The sequence below is a fragment of the Magnolia sinica genome, chromosome 6, assembly GCF_029962835.1.
Source record: "Magnolia sinica isolate HGM2019 chromosome 6, MsV1, whole genome shotgun sequence".
Classification (NCBI taxonomy): domain Eukaryota; kingdom Viridiplantae; phylum Streptophyta; class Magnoliopsida; order Magnoliales; family Magnoliaceae; genus Magnolia; species Magnolia sinica.
This window is the reverse complement of record NC_080578.1, coordinates 3,132,042-3,146,674: the sequence shown is the minus strand read 5'-3', so window position 1 is coordinate 3,146,674 and position 14,633 is coordinate 3,132,042. Positions and strand designations below refer to the sequence as shown.

At 40.9% G+C, this 14,633-nt stretch overlaps 1 protein-coding gene across 5 annotated transcripts; it reads left to right on the top strand.

Annotated features, from left to right (window-relative positions):
* The first annotated feature begins 452 nt into the window (after window positions 1-452).
* On the top strand, window positions 453-11,389 carry LOC131247958 (protein TOPLESS-RELATED PROTEIN 2-like). Of its 5 annotated transcripts, none has more exons than XM_058247948.1 (26): window positions 453-650; window positions 1,046-1,538; window positions 1,635-1,814; window positions 1,903-2,016; window positions 2,087-2,245; window positions 2,608-2,782; window positions 2,867-2,993; window positions 3,099-3,211; window positions 3,348-3,486; window positions 3,619-3,728; window positions 3,856-3,925; window positions 4,045-4,118; window positions 4,208-4,303; window positions 4,388-4,483; window positions 4,679-4,806; window positions 5,031-5,265; window positions 5,341-5,508; window positions 5,621-5,728; window positions 5,811-5,960; window positions 6,181-6,291; window positions 6,381-6,563; window positions 6,723-6,851; window positions 7,460-7,555; window positions 7,915-8,100; window positions 10,147-10,319; window positions 10,853-11,389. In XM_058247948.1, exons 2-26 carry the CDS (start codon window positions 1,459-1,461, stop codon window positions 11,064-11,066), a joined length of 3,414 nt encoding a protein of 1,137 aa, XP_058103931.1. In that variant the 5' UTR covers window positions 453-650; window positions 1,046-1,458; the 3' UTR covers window positions 11,067-11,389. The 5 variants fall into 5 exon arrangements, with proteins under 5 accessions (XP_058103931.1, XP_058103930.1, XP_058103932.1 ...); XM_058247947.1 differs by having other exon boundaries at window positions 773-1,538; XM_058247949.1 differs by having other exon boundaries at window positions 453-1,538; window positions 3,102-3,211.
* The last annotated feature ends 3,244 nt before the right edge of the window (window positions 11,390-14,633 follow it).

Sequence of the window (14,633 nt, the reverse complement as noted above, 5' to 3'; positions counted from 1 at the left end):
GGATGGCATATAAACATCATGGTCAGCTCTAGGAAGGTTTCAAAAGTGGACGTTTCTGTTCCCACTGTTTCATTTGGTGTAGCCCACGTGACTTTTGGATCTTTCTGATTTTTAGATTACTATCCTATTGTGGTCTTTAAAAAAAGATGGACGGAGTGGATTTATCACGGACATCTCTGTGGCCCCACACAGCTCCGGGCACATGAGCAATCCACTTCCAATAAACAGGGTAGGAAAATAAAGGGCAAGAAAGGACAAAACGGCCATTACTTGGTAGTGCAGGGATAAGACGGTAATCCGTACAATAGTCCAAGAGTCAGATGACAGTAGGGTAATTTCGTAATAACGTTTAACTGGAGGGGCGGGTGTGGGAAGAAAAGAAAAGCCGAACTTGGAAGCGACCTAATCGCATTTTTCCTATTTAAAGCCAGAGAGAAGGGCGATTGATAGGGTTATAAAAAGCGAGAAAAGAGGGGAGAAAATAGAGAGAGAAGCGGAAGAAGAAAAACCGAACCCGGCGGCCCGCTGTTGTAGAGCAAAGGAAGAAAAAGCGAAGAGAAGAGAGAAGAAGAAGAAGAAGGAAGAGGAGGAGGAGGAGCATCAAAACCCTAGAAATCGTCTGTCTGTTTCTCACCCTCTCAAAATCGCGCGTAAGACCGCTTTCCCCTCTTCAAATCTCTTCCTTTTATTTTTCCTTTCATTTCTCGTTGTAGAATCGCCTGATTCGAAACTCATCTCGGAAACCTCTGAAAACACGCATTTCTGCATCTAGATCGGGGAATCGATCGCTGCGGCTAGCTTTTTCCCTCCCCTTTTCTCGTGTTCCGCTCGTTTTCTCGCGTTTTCTGCCTCGGATCTCGTTCCGAGGCTAGAAATTAGGGTTTTATCGAGGCGTTTGGTGGAGGAGCGAGAGGGAGGAGGTTTTAGAGGTTTTCGCGGCGTTTTACAGTCAGATCTTTGGGTTTTTGGTGAAAATGGAGTGAAAAATGAGGTTTCTCTTCGGAAGGGATTGATGGAACGAGGCTGTTTCTGCGTCTCTTTGTAGAAAAGCAAAGTCCTGTTTCGTTTCAGCTCAGATCTTCGTCGTGGTGCGGTTTCAAGAGAGAAGGAGGTCTCTTTCAGTGTTCCTTTGCATCCAGAAGTTTGCAGTTCGATCCTCGAGATAATTTGGAGAAAGAAGGAGAAGAAATTCGTTTATTCCTCTCCTTATCTATTTTCGTCCTTTTAGAGAGAGCTCACGGAGGATTTTTCAGAAGAGAAAGGAGGTATTTTGGCCATTTACAGAGGATTGGTTGGAAGAGAGAAGGCAAAAGAAGTTCTCTTTGTTTTTGTTTGTTTCAAGGGAAATCAGGCTGAAGTGATAAAAGTGAAAGGGGTCTTTTCGATACTTGCGTTTGTCTCTATCTGTCGTTTGATATTCAGATCTTTGCGCTGGAGCGATTAGGTATTCCGGGAACCATGTCTTCCTTGAGCAGGGAACTGGTTTTCCTAATCTTACAGTTCCTGGATGAGGAGAAGTTCAAGGAAACAGTTCACAAGTGAGTCCCTTCTCCTTTCTTCTGTTTTCAGTTGAGAAAAAGCTGCCATGTGATTTCCCTGTTTTTTCTTATGAGGTGGCTTCCTTTGCAATTTAGGTTGGAACAAGAGTCAGGGTTTTTCTTCAATATGAAACACTTTGAGGATCAAGTTCAGGCTGGTGAATGGGATGAAGTTGAGCGATATCTGTGTGGATTCACAAAAGTCGAAGACAACCGGTACTCGATGAAAATCTTCTTCGAGATACGGAAGCAGAAGTATCTAGAAGCTCTTGATAGGTGGGCTCTTCAATTTTTACCATTTTACCCCCTCTGCGAGGGTCTGGAGAGTATTAATTCTGTGTTCCTTCTTTTTTGGCTTTTTCAGGCATGATCGGGCCAAAGCTGTTGAGATTCTCGTGAAGGATCTCAAGGTTTTTGCATCCTTCAATGAAGATCTCTTCAAGGAGATCACCCAGTTGCTTACTCTCGAGAACTTCAGGTACCCATTGGTGGTGTCCTTCCTGGCATTTTGGATTACTCGGATTAATGTGTTTTATTCTCCTGTGTAGGCAAAACGAGCAGCTTTCCAAGTATGGAGATACGAAATCCGCCCGGAATATTATGCTCTTGGAACTTAAAAAGCTCATTGAGGCGAATCCATTATTCCGCGACAAGCTTACATTTCCTCCCTTCAAAACTTCCAGATTGCGGACTTTGATCAACCAAAGGTTGATATTTTCTTATTAATTTATTTCACTGTTTCTAAAATTATTTCTGAATCCACAAGTTTTTAGATAGTTAGGTATCATGTCTTGGAACAATTAGTGAATCCAGGTGGGTATTTAATATTGACACAACATATGGTGAACCCGAGTTGCACAATGCAACTTCATGCATCTGTATGCACATTAGTATCTTCTTTTATTCTATGAGCTATTGCATTTAACCGCAGCTACAAGCATGCTTATATATGCATAATTTGCAGTGCTACTGACTGAAATTCTTTGAATTCTTGTCCATCTAGAGTTTTTTCCCCTAATTTCTTCCTTAAATTTTATATATTCTAAAACTTTTGTCTTGGCATTGTCAGTCTTAATTGGCAGCATCAGCTTTGCAAGAACCCTCGCTCCAACCCAGATATCAAAACACTTTTCACTGACCACACATGCACCCCTAATAATGGAGCTCGTCCTCCTCCCACTAACAGCCCCCTCGTGGGGCCCATTCCTAAAGCTGGAGCTTTTCCTCCCATTGGCGCCCATAGCGTAAGAGAATCTCGACCTTCCATCATGCATAAGTATAGTTCATGATCCGTTAGCTTTGACTGATGCCAAAATCTCACCCTGCAGCCATTCCAGCCAGTTGTTTCTCCGTCTGCAAGTGCTATTGCGGGATGGATGTCAAGCACTAACCCTTCTTTACCACATGCAGCCGTGGCAGCGGGACCCCCTGGTCTTGTGCAGCCTCCCAATGCAGGTGAGCATCTTCTTGATGGCTCTATTTCATCTCTGATCACAGAAGCTTCCGGATCCCCCCGACTTGAGAAACACGGTTAACTTAACATGGTTTTTTCCATGTCAGCAGCTGCATTTTTGAAGCATCCGAGGACTCCAACAAGTGCTCCAGGAATGGAGTATCAATCTGCTGATTCCGAACACTTGATGAAGCGGATGCGTACGGGTCCATCTGATGAGGTTTGTATGGATAACAAGCATGTTTGAGAGCCCTCAAATTAGTCCACTGGCTACTTATCTGTCATAACATTGTTTAACTTTGTTTTTGAGTGGTACTTGTTGCATAACCATAAGTGCTCTAATGTTTTTTGTGTAGGTATCGTTCTCTGGAGCAACACACCCCCCCAATATCTATTCACAAGACGACCTCCCCAAAACTGTTGTCCGGACCCTTACCCAGGGTTCAAATGTCATGAGCATGGATTTCCATCCACAGCAACAGACAATTCTTCTAGGTGGTTTTTTGGTTGATTACTTTGAGTAATAATATTCTAATTGCTGACAATGATTTCATACTTTTTCGTTCACTTTGCTATAACTGGTTTAAAGCACTGAACTTTATCATTTTCTTCGTCATTATCTTTTAGTTGGAACAAATGTTGGTGACATTGCAATATGGGAAGTTGGTTCACGAGATAAACTAGCATATAAAACGTTTAAGGTCTGGGACGTCACAGCTTGTTCGATGCCATTACAGGTACTGTCTCCTTAACTACTTGGACTATGGCTCCTTAAATTGTAGTAGTAGTTGAACCAAGCCTTCCAGGCATGAGTGTTTTATGATGTCTTCAATCATTCATAATTCATCTTGATTTAATTCCCAGACAGCATTAATGAAAGATGCCGCAATATCTGTCAATAGATGTATATGGGGCCCTGATGGATCTATACTCGGTAAACTTAAAACTTATTTTCCTTGTTAAAGGTTTTTCATTTGTTGAATCTTCCCCTCTTACAATCAGATCAGGCCCGTTGTTTCTCATTTATATACTCTGCTAAGTTGGTTCTTATAGGTGTTGCATTTTCAAAGCATATTGTTCAAATATACACATACAATCCAACAGGGGAGTTGAGACAACATTTAGAGGTAAGTTTTGTAAAAAAAGAAGTTGGATACACTGTTGTCCTAATAGAACAAAAGGATAGGAGTTTGCTGATGCCTCCTATAATGTCCAGATTGATGCTCATATTGGTGGTGTTAATGATATTGCGTTTTCCCATCCCAACAAACAACTCTGCATAATCACCTGTGGTGATGACAAGACAATCAAGGTGATGACCTTGAGAGGCCTGAACTTGGTATTGGGGAAAGAAAGCAAAAACCTTGTGCTGACATACTCATTATTGGAATGGTAGGTTTGGGATGCTGTAGGAGGGCGCAGGCAGTATATATTTGAAGGCCATGAAGCACCTGTATACTCTGTCTGCCCGCACCATAAAGAAGCTATCCAGGTACTTCACCTTCTACAAACTGTTTTTTTTTTTTTTCTTTGGCATGCTTTCCCTTATTAGATAACTGATTGAATGGAATTTTAGAGGCTCCTCTTTTACGTTGGATATATAGTAGATGCCTCATAAAGATCTTCATATGTTTTTCTACTATTGTTAATCTTGTAGAAATTAATCTCACTTGAGCATCATGTGCAGTTTATTTTCTCTACTGCAATTGACGGAAAGATTAAAGCATGGCTCTATGATTGCTTGGGATCTAGAGTTGATTATGATGCTCCTGGACACTGGTGCACCACAATGGCATATAGTGCGGATGGAACTAGGTAATGCTTGCGAAACTTTATATTATATAATTGTTGATCAGAAAAGTACTCGGGTGCTACTGCTGGTGCTTTGTTATCCTTGACATCTACATTGATAGCTGGAAAGACGATCATGACATCGAGCATCATTTTCTTTGTTGACCAATTCTTCAAGTTGAATTCGCGAGCAACATACCTGACACTTTCTTGGTTCGAAAATATCTAATTGTCAATGTCTTTCATAGGCTCTTCTCTTGTGGAACAAGCAAAGAAGGAGATTCTCACTTGGTTGAGTGGAACGAGAGTGAAGGAGCCATCAAAAGGACGTACTCTGGTTTTAGGAAACACTCTTTAGGTGTTGTCCAGTTTGACACAACAAGGAACCGTTTCTTAGCTGCTGGTGATGAATTTCAGATCAAATTCTGGGAGATGGATAATACCAACATACTGACCACTACAGATGCAGATGGTGGATTGCCGGTTAGTAACAACTTCCTCAAGCTTACCTATTTGAAGAATCACAAGATTTTTATGTGCTCTCATTACTCTCTGCAGGCAAGTCCTCGACTGAGATTCAACAAAGAGGGATCTTTGCTCGCTGTTACAACTAGTGACAATGGAATCAAGATTTTAGCAAATACTGATGGCCAACGCTTGATAAGGATGCTGGAGAGCAGAGCATTTGAGGGGTCTCGAGGACCATCCGAGCCAATAAACACAAAGGTACTTTTGATTTCTCTTACAAATAAAGGGAAAAAAATGTCCCTAGGCTGTTGATTAAGTTCCCATTTCCATAAGCTAGTCTCAATATGTTTTTTGCTGACCTTTCATGTAGCCTCAAATTGTCAATGCACTGGCTGCTGCAACAAATGTTTCTGCCCCTCTAGCTGCCTCCCTTGAACGGTCCGATAGAATTCCACCACCTGTATCAATGAGTAGCCTGGTAGGAGTTCCTTGACTTTTGCCTTTACTTGTTGATATTTAACCAATATTCAGTTCTGAGATTCCAATATTCAACGAAAATGCAGGCTACCATGGACAGCAGCAGGACAGCAGATATTAAACCAAGGATTTCAGATGATGTTGACAAGACTAAAAGCTGGAAATTGTCTGACATTGTTGATTCAGCACAGCTCAAAGCTCTACGTTTGTCTGATCCCTTGTCGTCTGGCAAGGTATGTTGTACTATTGGACTTTTAAGAATCCAAATCAGCGACTTTGAAGACATTGCATTGTTTGGGAGGTGAAATTAGGACTCGTATTGAGTTTAAAGCTTGTTCAATTGTTTAAATCATTGATTTATATCTTGATGCTATCTTTTCAGTTTTTAAATCAAACTGGTTATAGGGTGAGGTTTGCATTTTGATTCTTATTTTATTTTTATGTGAATTGCAGATTGTACGTCTGATATATACAAACTCCGGGCTAGCTGTGTTAGCCCTTGCCTCTAATGCAGTTCATAAGCTATGGAAATGGCAGCGCACTGATCGAAATCCATCTGGGAAGGTTAGCTTTCATAGTATTTAAACTTCAAAAGAAGGAAATTTATGCTGGAGTCCTTGATTCGTAGTTGTGCTGTTGCTTGTACGTTGCAGTCTACTGCTTCCGTCGCGCCTCAGTTGTGGCAACCCAATAGTGGAACTCCTATGACAAATGACATAAGCGAATCCAACCCAGCTGAAGAGTCGGCTGCATGTATTGCTTTGTCTAAGAATGACTCATATGTCATGTCTGCATCTGGTGGGAAGGTTTCCTTGTTCAACATGATGACATTTAAGGTTCATAACTTGCTCTCTCTTGCTTCACACCCCTGAAACTTTGCAGAGTGGTTCCTTGGTTTAATTTCCATTTTCTTTAGTGGTAATGCGATTTTTATTATTATTTAAAAATAGAGATTCTTAATGCACTGAATTAAACCTGGTAACATGCAATCTCAGGTCATGACGACTTTCATGCCACCGCCTCCTGCGGCCACTTTCCTGGCATTCCACCCACAAGATAATAATATCATTGCCATAGGGATGGATGATTCTACAATTCAAATATACAATGTCCGGATTGATGAGGTAATCCCTTTGCCCTTTGATCTTCGCAAGCGAGAGTGAGTGGAACATATCTTTTGATATTCAGTGCATGGTTAATAATTTTGAGGAATTTCTTGTTCTTTCACGAATCTTTAAACTGAGATTGATAAGGTCATTTCTGACCTTTAGAAAAGATCAATTGAAGCTACAAACCCATTTTCCTTTGGTTCATGTTTTGGGATGACATTTATAACTTTGTGTTTCGTCAGTTATCTCAATGTACTATGGTCTTACGCAAACATGTTTACTCTCTGAAGCAAGTCATTAGCTGGTCTTTTCTAGATGGGACGAAGAACCCATTAATAATTGATAAATTCAGTAAGTCATCATCATAATCATCTAAGCCTTATCCCAACTAATAAGTTTGGTAAATTATGATTAACAAAATCTGTTGATTGTCTAAAAAAGTAAAGAGAAATCATGTTTATTTGGCCATCCATGGAAATCAAGGTTAGAAAGTGAGATTAGCGAGTTTATTGTTTGCGATTTTTTGCATATCATGATTTTCATATTTGGATTATTGTTTTCTCTGGTAATGTATTTGGAATGTTCTCCTTAGCATTAAACTTGTTTTGTTTGTATGCTGGCAGGTTAAAATCAAGCTCAAGGGTCACCAGAAGAGAATCACAGGTCTTGCATTTTCCCAGGCCATGAATGTGCTGGTCTCTTCAGGGGCTGATGCACATGTAAGTAGTTACCAAAATGAATGCTTTTGTATCTTTGTTTTCTTGTAGACATGTGGGAAAAAATCTGAAATAACTGGCAGTATGATAAGGACCACAAGGGTTTCAGCTTTGGAAGACTATCCTGCTTTTCGTTATAATGTTCTTTTTAGCATTACCGTCCATTTAAACTGTAAAAGCAATTGTAGTGGAATGAAAAAAATGATGGAATATTTGGCAAGCAGAAAATTGGGTCTCTTCATACCGACAGGACTCACTAAAATTAAATATTGATATTTTTCTTCGCCTTGTTTACCTACTACCAATTGTGATTTCTGTTATCCGTGCCTGACTTCTATATTTCTCAATGGTCTACATTGCAGCTATGTGTGTGGAGTATTGATGGGTGGGAGAAGAAGAAATCAAGGTTCATACAAGCACCGCCTGGTCGCTCAGCTTCACTAGTCGGGGAAACTAAAGTTCAGTTCCATAATGATCAAGCACATCTGTTAGTGGTCCATGAAAGCCAAATTGCCATCTATGATAGCAAGCTTGAATGCTTACGCTCAGTAATCTCTCTCTCTCTCTCACACACAATCAGAACATTAAAGCAGTGAAATTCTTTCATATTGAAACCACCTTTCTAGACTCTAGTTATTGGAATTTTTGGATTTCAGGAACTCCAGGAAAATGTGCCACCTCTGATCAAGGACTAGGATCCTGACCCTTATATAATATTTTGGTTTAGCATTGTTGCATGATTTTAGCTGTCTTGTTGAAATTACAAATGATGCTTCACCTTTGTGCATTTGGTCATATAAAACACGAGAACTGGAAATGTAAACAAGTGCAAGCAAAACAAAGCACATGGAAAAATAAGGGGTTGATACAATAGCTGGTGGGAAATCTTGATTTGATTGGATTGGATTGTGGAACCATGCTGTTCACTCAATCAACGTGCGCATCCAATGACCCGGAGAGGTGCTTCACCTTTAAACAATGCTATTGCTGCATGGGTCTCCAAGAAATCTGGTTCATACCGGAATTGGTGATATTTTGATAAATGATAAAATGTTTATTTAGACTTGTTTTTTCCAGTCTAACTGGATAGGCCTACTCAGATCTTCTAGAGACCATGTCTATTAAAATCATTTTGCACGAGGGTTTAATACTGTGTATGTTTTGGATATGAAGGTGTAAAGAGGAAAGCTTTGTTTTTGGCTGACGCGGTTTGGCTAGTGACCCCAACACCAGCCAGGTAGCTGGCGTGGGCCCCACCATGACGTATGTGTTTCATCCATGTTGTCCATCCATTTTGCCAGCTCATTTTAGGGCATGAGCCCAAAAATGAGGCAGATACAAATCTCAGGTGGACCACACCATGGGAAACAGTGGGGATTGGACGCTTGCTGTTGAATTTTTTTTGGAGAGCACAAGTTTTGGATCAAGCTGATGTTCACGCTTTTCCTTCATCCCGGTCTGTGTGATCTTATCAACAGGTTGGATAACAAATAAACATTACAGTGGGCTGTAGGAAGTTTTTAATGGTGGACGTTCAGTCAACACTCTTTTCCTTGTGTGGTCCACCTGAGATTTGGATCTGTCTCATTTTTGGGTTCATGCCCTAAAGTGAGCTGGCAAAATGGATGGACAGCCCACAGCGCTTTGACACCAGCTAACTGGCTGGTGTTGGGGTCACTTATTTTAAAATAAGGGCTAATTAGGCTAATTATGTATGAAGGCTGCCTTTTTAACCATAACATTATTACACTATCCATTATAATGCCTGTTTGTGGAAAAGTTGAAAAAGATGTCGTGACACATGTTGTAATGGGAATGGTCACTCTCCGTTGTGTTTTTGTAACATAAAATTCCTGTTAAATAAAGGCCCTTATTTTTTAAATAAGGGCTGAATATGCTGTCTTTTTAACCATACCATCATTACACTAATCCATTATAATGCCATTTCTTGGTGAAAAAGAAAATAGAAAATCTCGTATTATCCACAGGCAGGACGTTTTCCATTTTTTCTGTTATCACGTTTCGGAGTGGCCCTTACCATATGAAAACAAGAGTTGGCCTTTTTGGGGGGTCATAACACAGCTTTTAATACCCTTATCTGTGGGTCCTTCACATCCATTTGTCTCGATGGATAATTTTTTATAATGCTATATTTTTTCCTTTTTCGTTTGAATAGAAATTTTTTTTTTGTTGCCAATAGAAGGAAAAAAAAACCTTTATTATTTTGTTTAGGATACAAGTTCTGCTTCCTTATCACTGTAAAAGAGAGAAGAAAATAGGTATCAGTAGGCATTTGGTGATGCTGTAGCCAGGGGCCACTGACCATATGCCCATGTGTTGGGAGTTGGGAAGGTCACCTGATAGGTACTTTAGTCATCTGCCAAGCCTGATGAGCGTTTCTTAATAGATCTCTAATACATAAATTCCTGTTAACTAAAACAAGATGAACTCAATTTTAGGCATCTAGCAAACAGGACCTGTTTATTGTAGCAACTGTTGGCCTTTTAGTGATCACGGAGTATGATATTCTGATGCTTTTATTATTTCATCCTTCTTTTCTCCTCCTCTTACAGTTCTTTCACCCTGTCATGCAGTGGTCTCCAAGAGATGCACTATCGGCACCCATCTCAAGTGCAATCTACTCATGCGATGGTTTGCTGGTATATACTGGGTTCTGTGATGGTGCAGTTGGAGTCTTTGATGCAGACAGCTTGAGGCTTCGATGTCGGATAGCACCCACCTCTTATATACCACCTTCTGTGTCAAGGTATGCAAGTGTAACATTCTTCTCTTTATTTATTTATATTTATTTTGGTTGTTCAAACAAATGAAGCTGTTGATGTGACCTGTCTTTTCAAATTTTGCCAATGAGTGGACGTTGCATGCTCTACTCCCCAATTCCCTATATGAATTTTCCGTGATTAATTGATAAGATCAGGTGCCTCCTGTACAGAGCAGCATTCTTTGAGCATTTAATTTATTATGTTTCCCTTAAAATTCACTGCAAATGAATCTCATAAACTCTTTTGTGAGCTTCTTCTGACTAAAGCAGTTGGAACATCTTTTTCTATAATCCCCTCTTATGTATGTATATATGTTGAGGCATTAATCGCAAAGCCATCTTCTATTATTTTGCAATTAAACTTAAAAAGAGGAAATTTTCTAATTTGTAGGTTTTGGATAAGAAGTCAATCTTATTCATCTTTCTTGTTTGGAAAATACAAAAGGATAATGATCCCCATACTGCAATTGTCTATCGGAGTTGAATCAGCTGATAACCTACCGTGTTGGATTTTGCAGTAATAACTCCGTCTATCCTTTGGTGATTGCGGCTCATCCATCTGAACCCAACCAGATTGCTCTAGGCATGAGCGATGGTGCAGTTCATGTGGTGGAGCCTCCGGATGGAGAGTCAAAATGGGGTGCCCCACCCCCTCAAGACAACGGGACTCTGCCGTCTCTCCCCTCGAATGCAGCTTTGAGTAGCCAGGCATCAGAACCTCCTACAAGGTGACTGTGGCAGGAACCAGGACTCTGAAAAGAAGCCAAACAGATGGCCCTCTCGAGCATATGCAGAGGCGGTCTTTGTTATTATTATTATTATTTTTTGTTCTCATCTGACGCCATCCAATAGAGGGACATCATATAATCTTTCTCATTGTAAAGTTTTTTTTTTTTTCCTTTTCTTTTCTTTTCTTTTTTAATTTTCAGGGCCCAAAGATTAAAAATCTAATGTGTACATCATCGTCATCAGATATGAAACAGATGGTTGGGGGCGTATGAGGCCATTTGCCTTTGCCTCTCACGTCCATCGGTTTTAGGGTTTATCCCTCACCATATGTTTGGTTTTTGAGGCGTAAGAGTGTGTGAGGGAGAGAGGGGGGAGAGGGCCACATTTCCTTTTATGCGGTCTCCTCTCCTCTCAGTGTTAGTATGGTGGTGTCTCTTACTGCTATTTATTTGTAGGTATGTCTCTCACTTGTATTAGTTGCTGGAGATGCTAACTTTTGTGTAACGCATATGGCTGGCTGCAGTAGGTCGCCGTGGCTTTCTCACTCTTTACAGGGGATTGAAAAGGAAATATCAACTCAGTTGAAAAAGAAAAGCTGATTTTTCGGACTGAATTTGATCCATCAGTAAATTAGCCCTTCTTTTTTATTAGGTGTTTTTTTTTCCTGAGCTTGTGGATGGGGATTATTAGGATTGCACTTATTGAAATGATCTTTAGAAACATCAGCAATACATGGCTGGCCATTGTATGTGCTGCAAGCCTGCAACAGTCAGGTGGTGAGAATTCTATTAAGCACCGTAGTTTACAGCTGGCCAACCATAGTTTACAGTGGTATTTAAGCTCCGTACTATTTCTCATTTTGTTAATATTATTTAGTTGTTTGTAGAAGTGGGGGCCATGTCCTGGTGATTCTCACTGTTGATTTGATAGGCTCCACCACAGATAAGGGTGTACCCAAATATCTGTTCGGCCTACCGTGTTGGGCTCAGCAGATCTATTCTGGAGTACACCTGGCTATAGCCCCCCACTAGCCTGCAAACAGAGTGAAATTGAGGTCGATGATTCTCCATGTATGGAGCTAAACCGGTTGCTGAAGGGGTAAATTGCTCTTCGCGTACGCACGAATCACTGCATATACATAAGAACTGCACACTTAATACGGCACCAAAAATATTAAGATAATCGAAGTTACAATTTTCAGGGCAAGTGTTTATGCCCAGCCCACTCTTTTGATAATGGTGGATGGGAATCATATCATATATTTCTAGGCATTTATTCATCAAAATCTAAAATCACCATGCTAAATTACATTATTTTGTTGGCAATGTGGAGAATAATTTGGTGAAGACAAGCTCATACTGTGGAAATGCAGTTGTGGATTCTCATCTACTTCAATTGAGTTAAAGAACATGAAATGGTGCAGTCATGTGTTTACATGACGCTACTGGGAGGGCTCACGGTGACACTTAAAGCAGCTTCAACAGAGACTTTGGCTACTAATGCCATCATCTTATGCAAGGGCAATCGCCATGTGACTTGCGTACCTTGTCCGCTTCTGTTGGAACTGGAGCGTCCTTTGCCTCAGCTTAAAATTTTGAAAAAGAAAAGGAAGATCATCACTAGTTTTATAAAAAGTCTTGTGAAATGCATTGTGCCATGTTGTTATCCTTGCAATTAGGGTTGGTTGCGGATTAGGTTCTGGTCCGCATGGCCGGACATATTTGCTAAAACGCTAAAGAATTAAAATCTGACAACCCAGCTCAACTACTTCTCATCCAGAAAATTATTAAGTCCAAGCCTCAACTCCGATTGATGGGTCCACTTAACACTCATGTTTTAAAACTTGGGTTGGGTTTAGGTTGTGGATTATAGTTTAAGAAAAGTTAGGATTAGGGTTCTCCCCGTTTGCACTTGTTTATAAGTATAATAAGAATACGGTAGCTCAAAAGATTATCCTAGCGAACACAACCACATACACCTCTCTAACATGGTCCGTCAAGAATGAAGAATTTACTGAAACCGATCTCATGGGCCAAGCACAACTCATGACCTTTTGGTCCAACCCCATCTATAAGAAGAGCAGGAGAACCGAATCCTATTGCCAGCGGCACTTGTAATAAATAAATGTGAGTTATTTGATATGTGCGGCAGAGCCAAACGGTCCATGCATGTCCAGTTGCCCACTGCACCCGCGCTAGTCATGTCCCTCAATAAAATCCGTCTAAAGGTGAGACCTACAAACTAGATGGGGACATAATGCATGAATTATAATAAACAGATGATCTTAACCATCCAATTGGAGGCCATCAAATGGACAAATTAATTACAAGAAAAGTGTGCATGTCTGATTCCAACAAGTAAATGTCGAGAATCATGGTCCACCACACGGTTTCATCAGTACATGCCCGGGATAGACTCGAGAATCATGGTCCACCGCTTAAATGTGAATCCTGAGCACAAGCCTATCCCGACGGAAGAGACGAGTTTTCGATGCGGAAGGTATGCCACAATCAATAAGGAAGTCGGCAAACTTCTTTAGGCCAATTTCGTTGAAGAGGTCCACTACCCCGATTGGCTCGCCAATGTAGTGCTGGTAAACAACAATGGAAAATAACGGGTCTGTATCGACTACACCGACCTGAATAAAGCTTGCACCAGTTGGTAGACACCACCGCTGGGTACGCACTGCTCAAATTTATGGATGCATATTTAGGGTACAACCAGATCAGCATGTACAAGCATGGCAAACAGAAGACTACTTTCATCATAGACATAGGTATGTACTACCATTGGGTCATGATGTTTGGCCTGAAGAACACCAGAGCAACATACTAGAGATTGGAGAACAAAATGTCTGCCAAACAGATTCAAAAGACTATCGAGGTATATGTTGATGACATGCTCGTCAAAACTGCCGAGGCCGCGGACCACATAACTGACTTGAGAAAGATGTTTGGTATCCTGATGAGGAACAAGATGAAGCTTAACTCGAACAAGTGTGTTTTTGACATCAGCTCGGGGAAGTTTTTAGGTTTCATGGTCCACCAGAGAGGGATCGAGGCAAACTCAAATAAGATTCGAGCTCTCACAGGGATGAGCTCAATAAAGGAAATTTAGCGCCTCACAAGCATAATGAGAACACTGAATAGGTTCGTCTCTAGAGTCACAGATAAGTGCCTATCCTTCTTCAAGCAGCTGAAGGGAAGTAAGAAGCCAACCTGGATATGGGAGTGCGAGCATGCATTCTATCAGCTCAAAGCCTACCTAAGGTCTCCATCCCTGCTCTTGAAACCTGTGTAAGAGGAGGAGCCTGCTGTTATACTTGGACATCTCACCAACAACAGTTAGTTCGACCCTCATTAGGAAAAATGAGAGTGCTCAATGACCCGTTTATTACGTAAGTAAAGCAATGCTTGATGCTGAGATGTGCTACCCTGAAATCGAGAAGTTGGCCCTATCCCTGGTCATGTCATCCCGACGTCTTAGGCCCTACTTCTAAGCCTATACTATCGTCGTTCTAACCAATCAGCCACTGTGACAATTGCTACATAAGCCAAAAGCTTCGAGTCG

Excerpts from the sequence above, each read along its gene's own strand:
- LOC131247958 (XM_058247948.1), top strand. The coding sequence starts at position 1,459 with ATGTCTTCCTTGAGCAGGGAACTGGTTTTCCTAATCTTACAGTTCCTG. Across the intron at positions 5,509-5,620 it reads CCGAGCCAATAAACACAAAG|CCTCAAATTGTCAATGCACT; the intron begins GTACTTTTGATT and ends CCTTTCATGTAG. Across the intron at positions 6,292-6,380 it reads ATCGAAATCCATCTGGGAAG|TCTACTGCTTCCGTCGCGCC; the intron begins GTTAGCTTTCAT and ends TGTACGTTGCAG.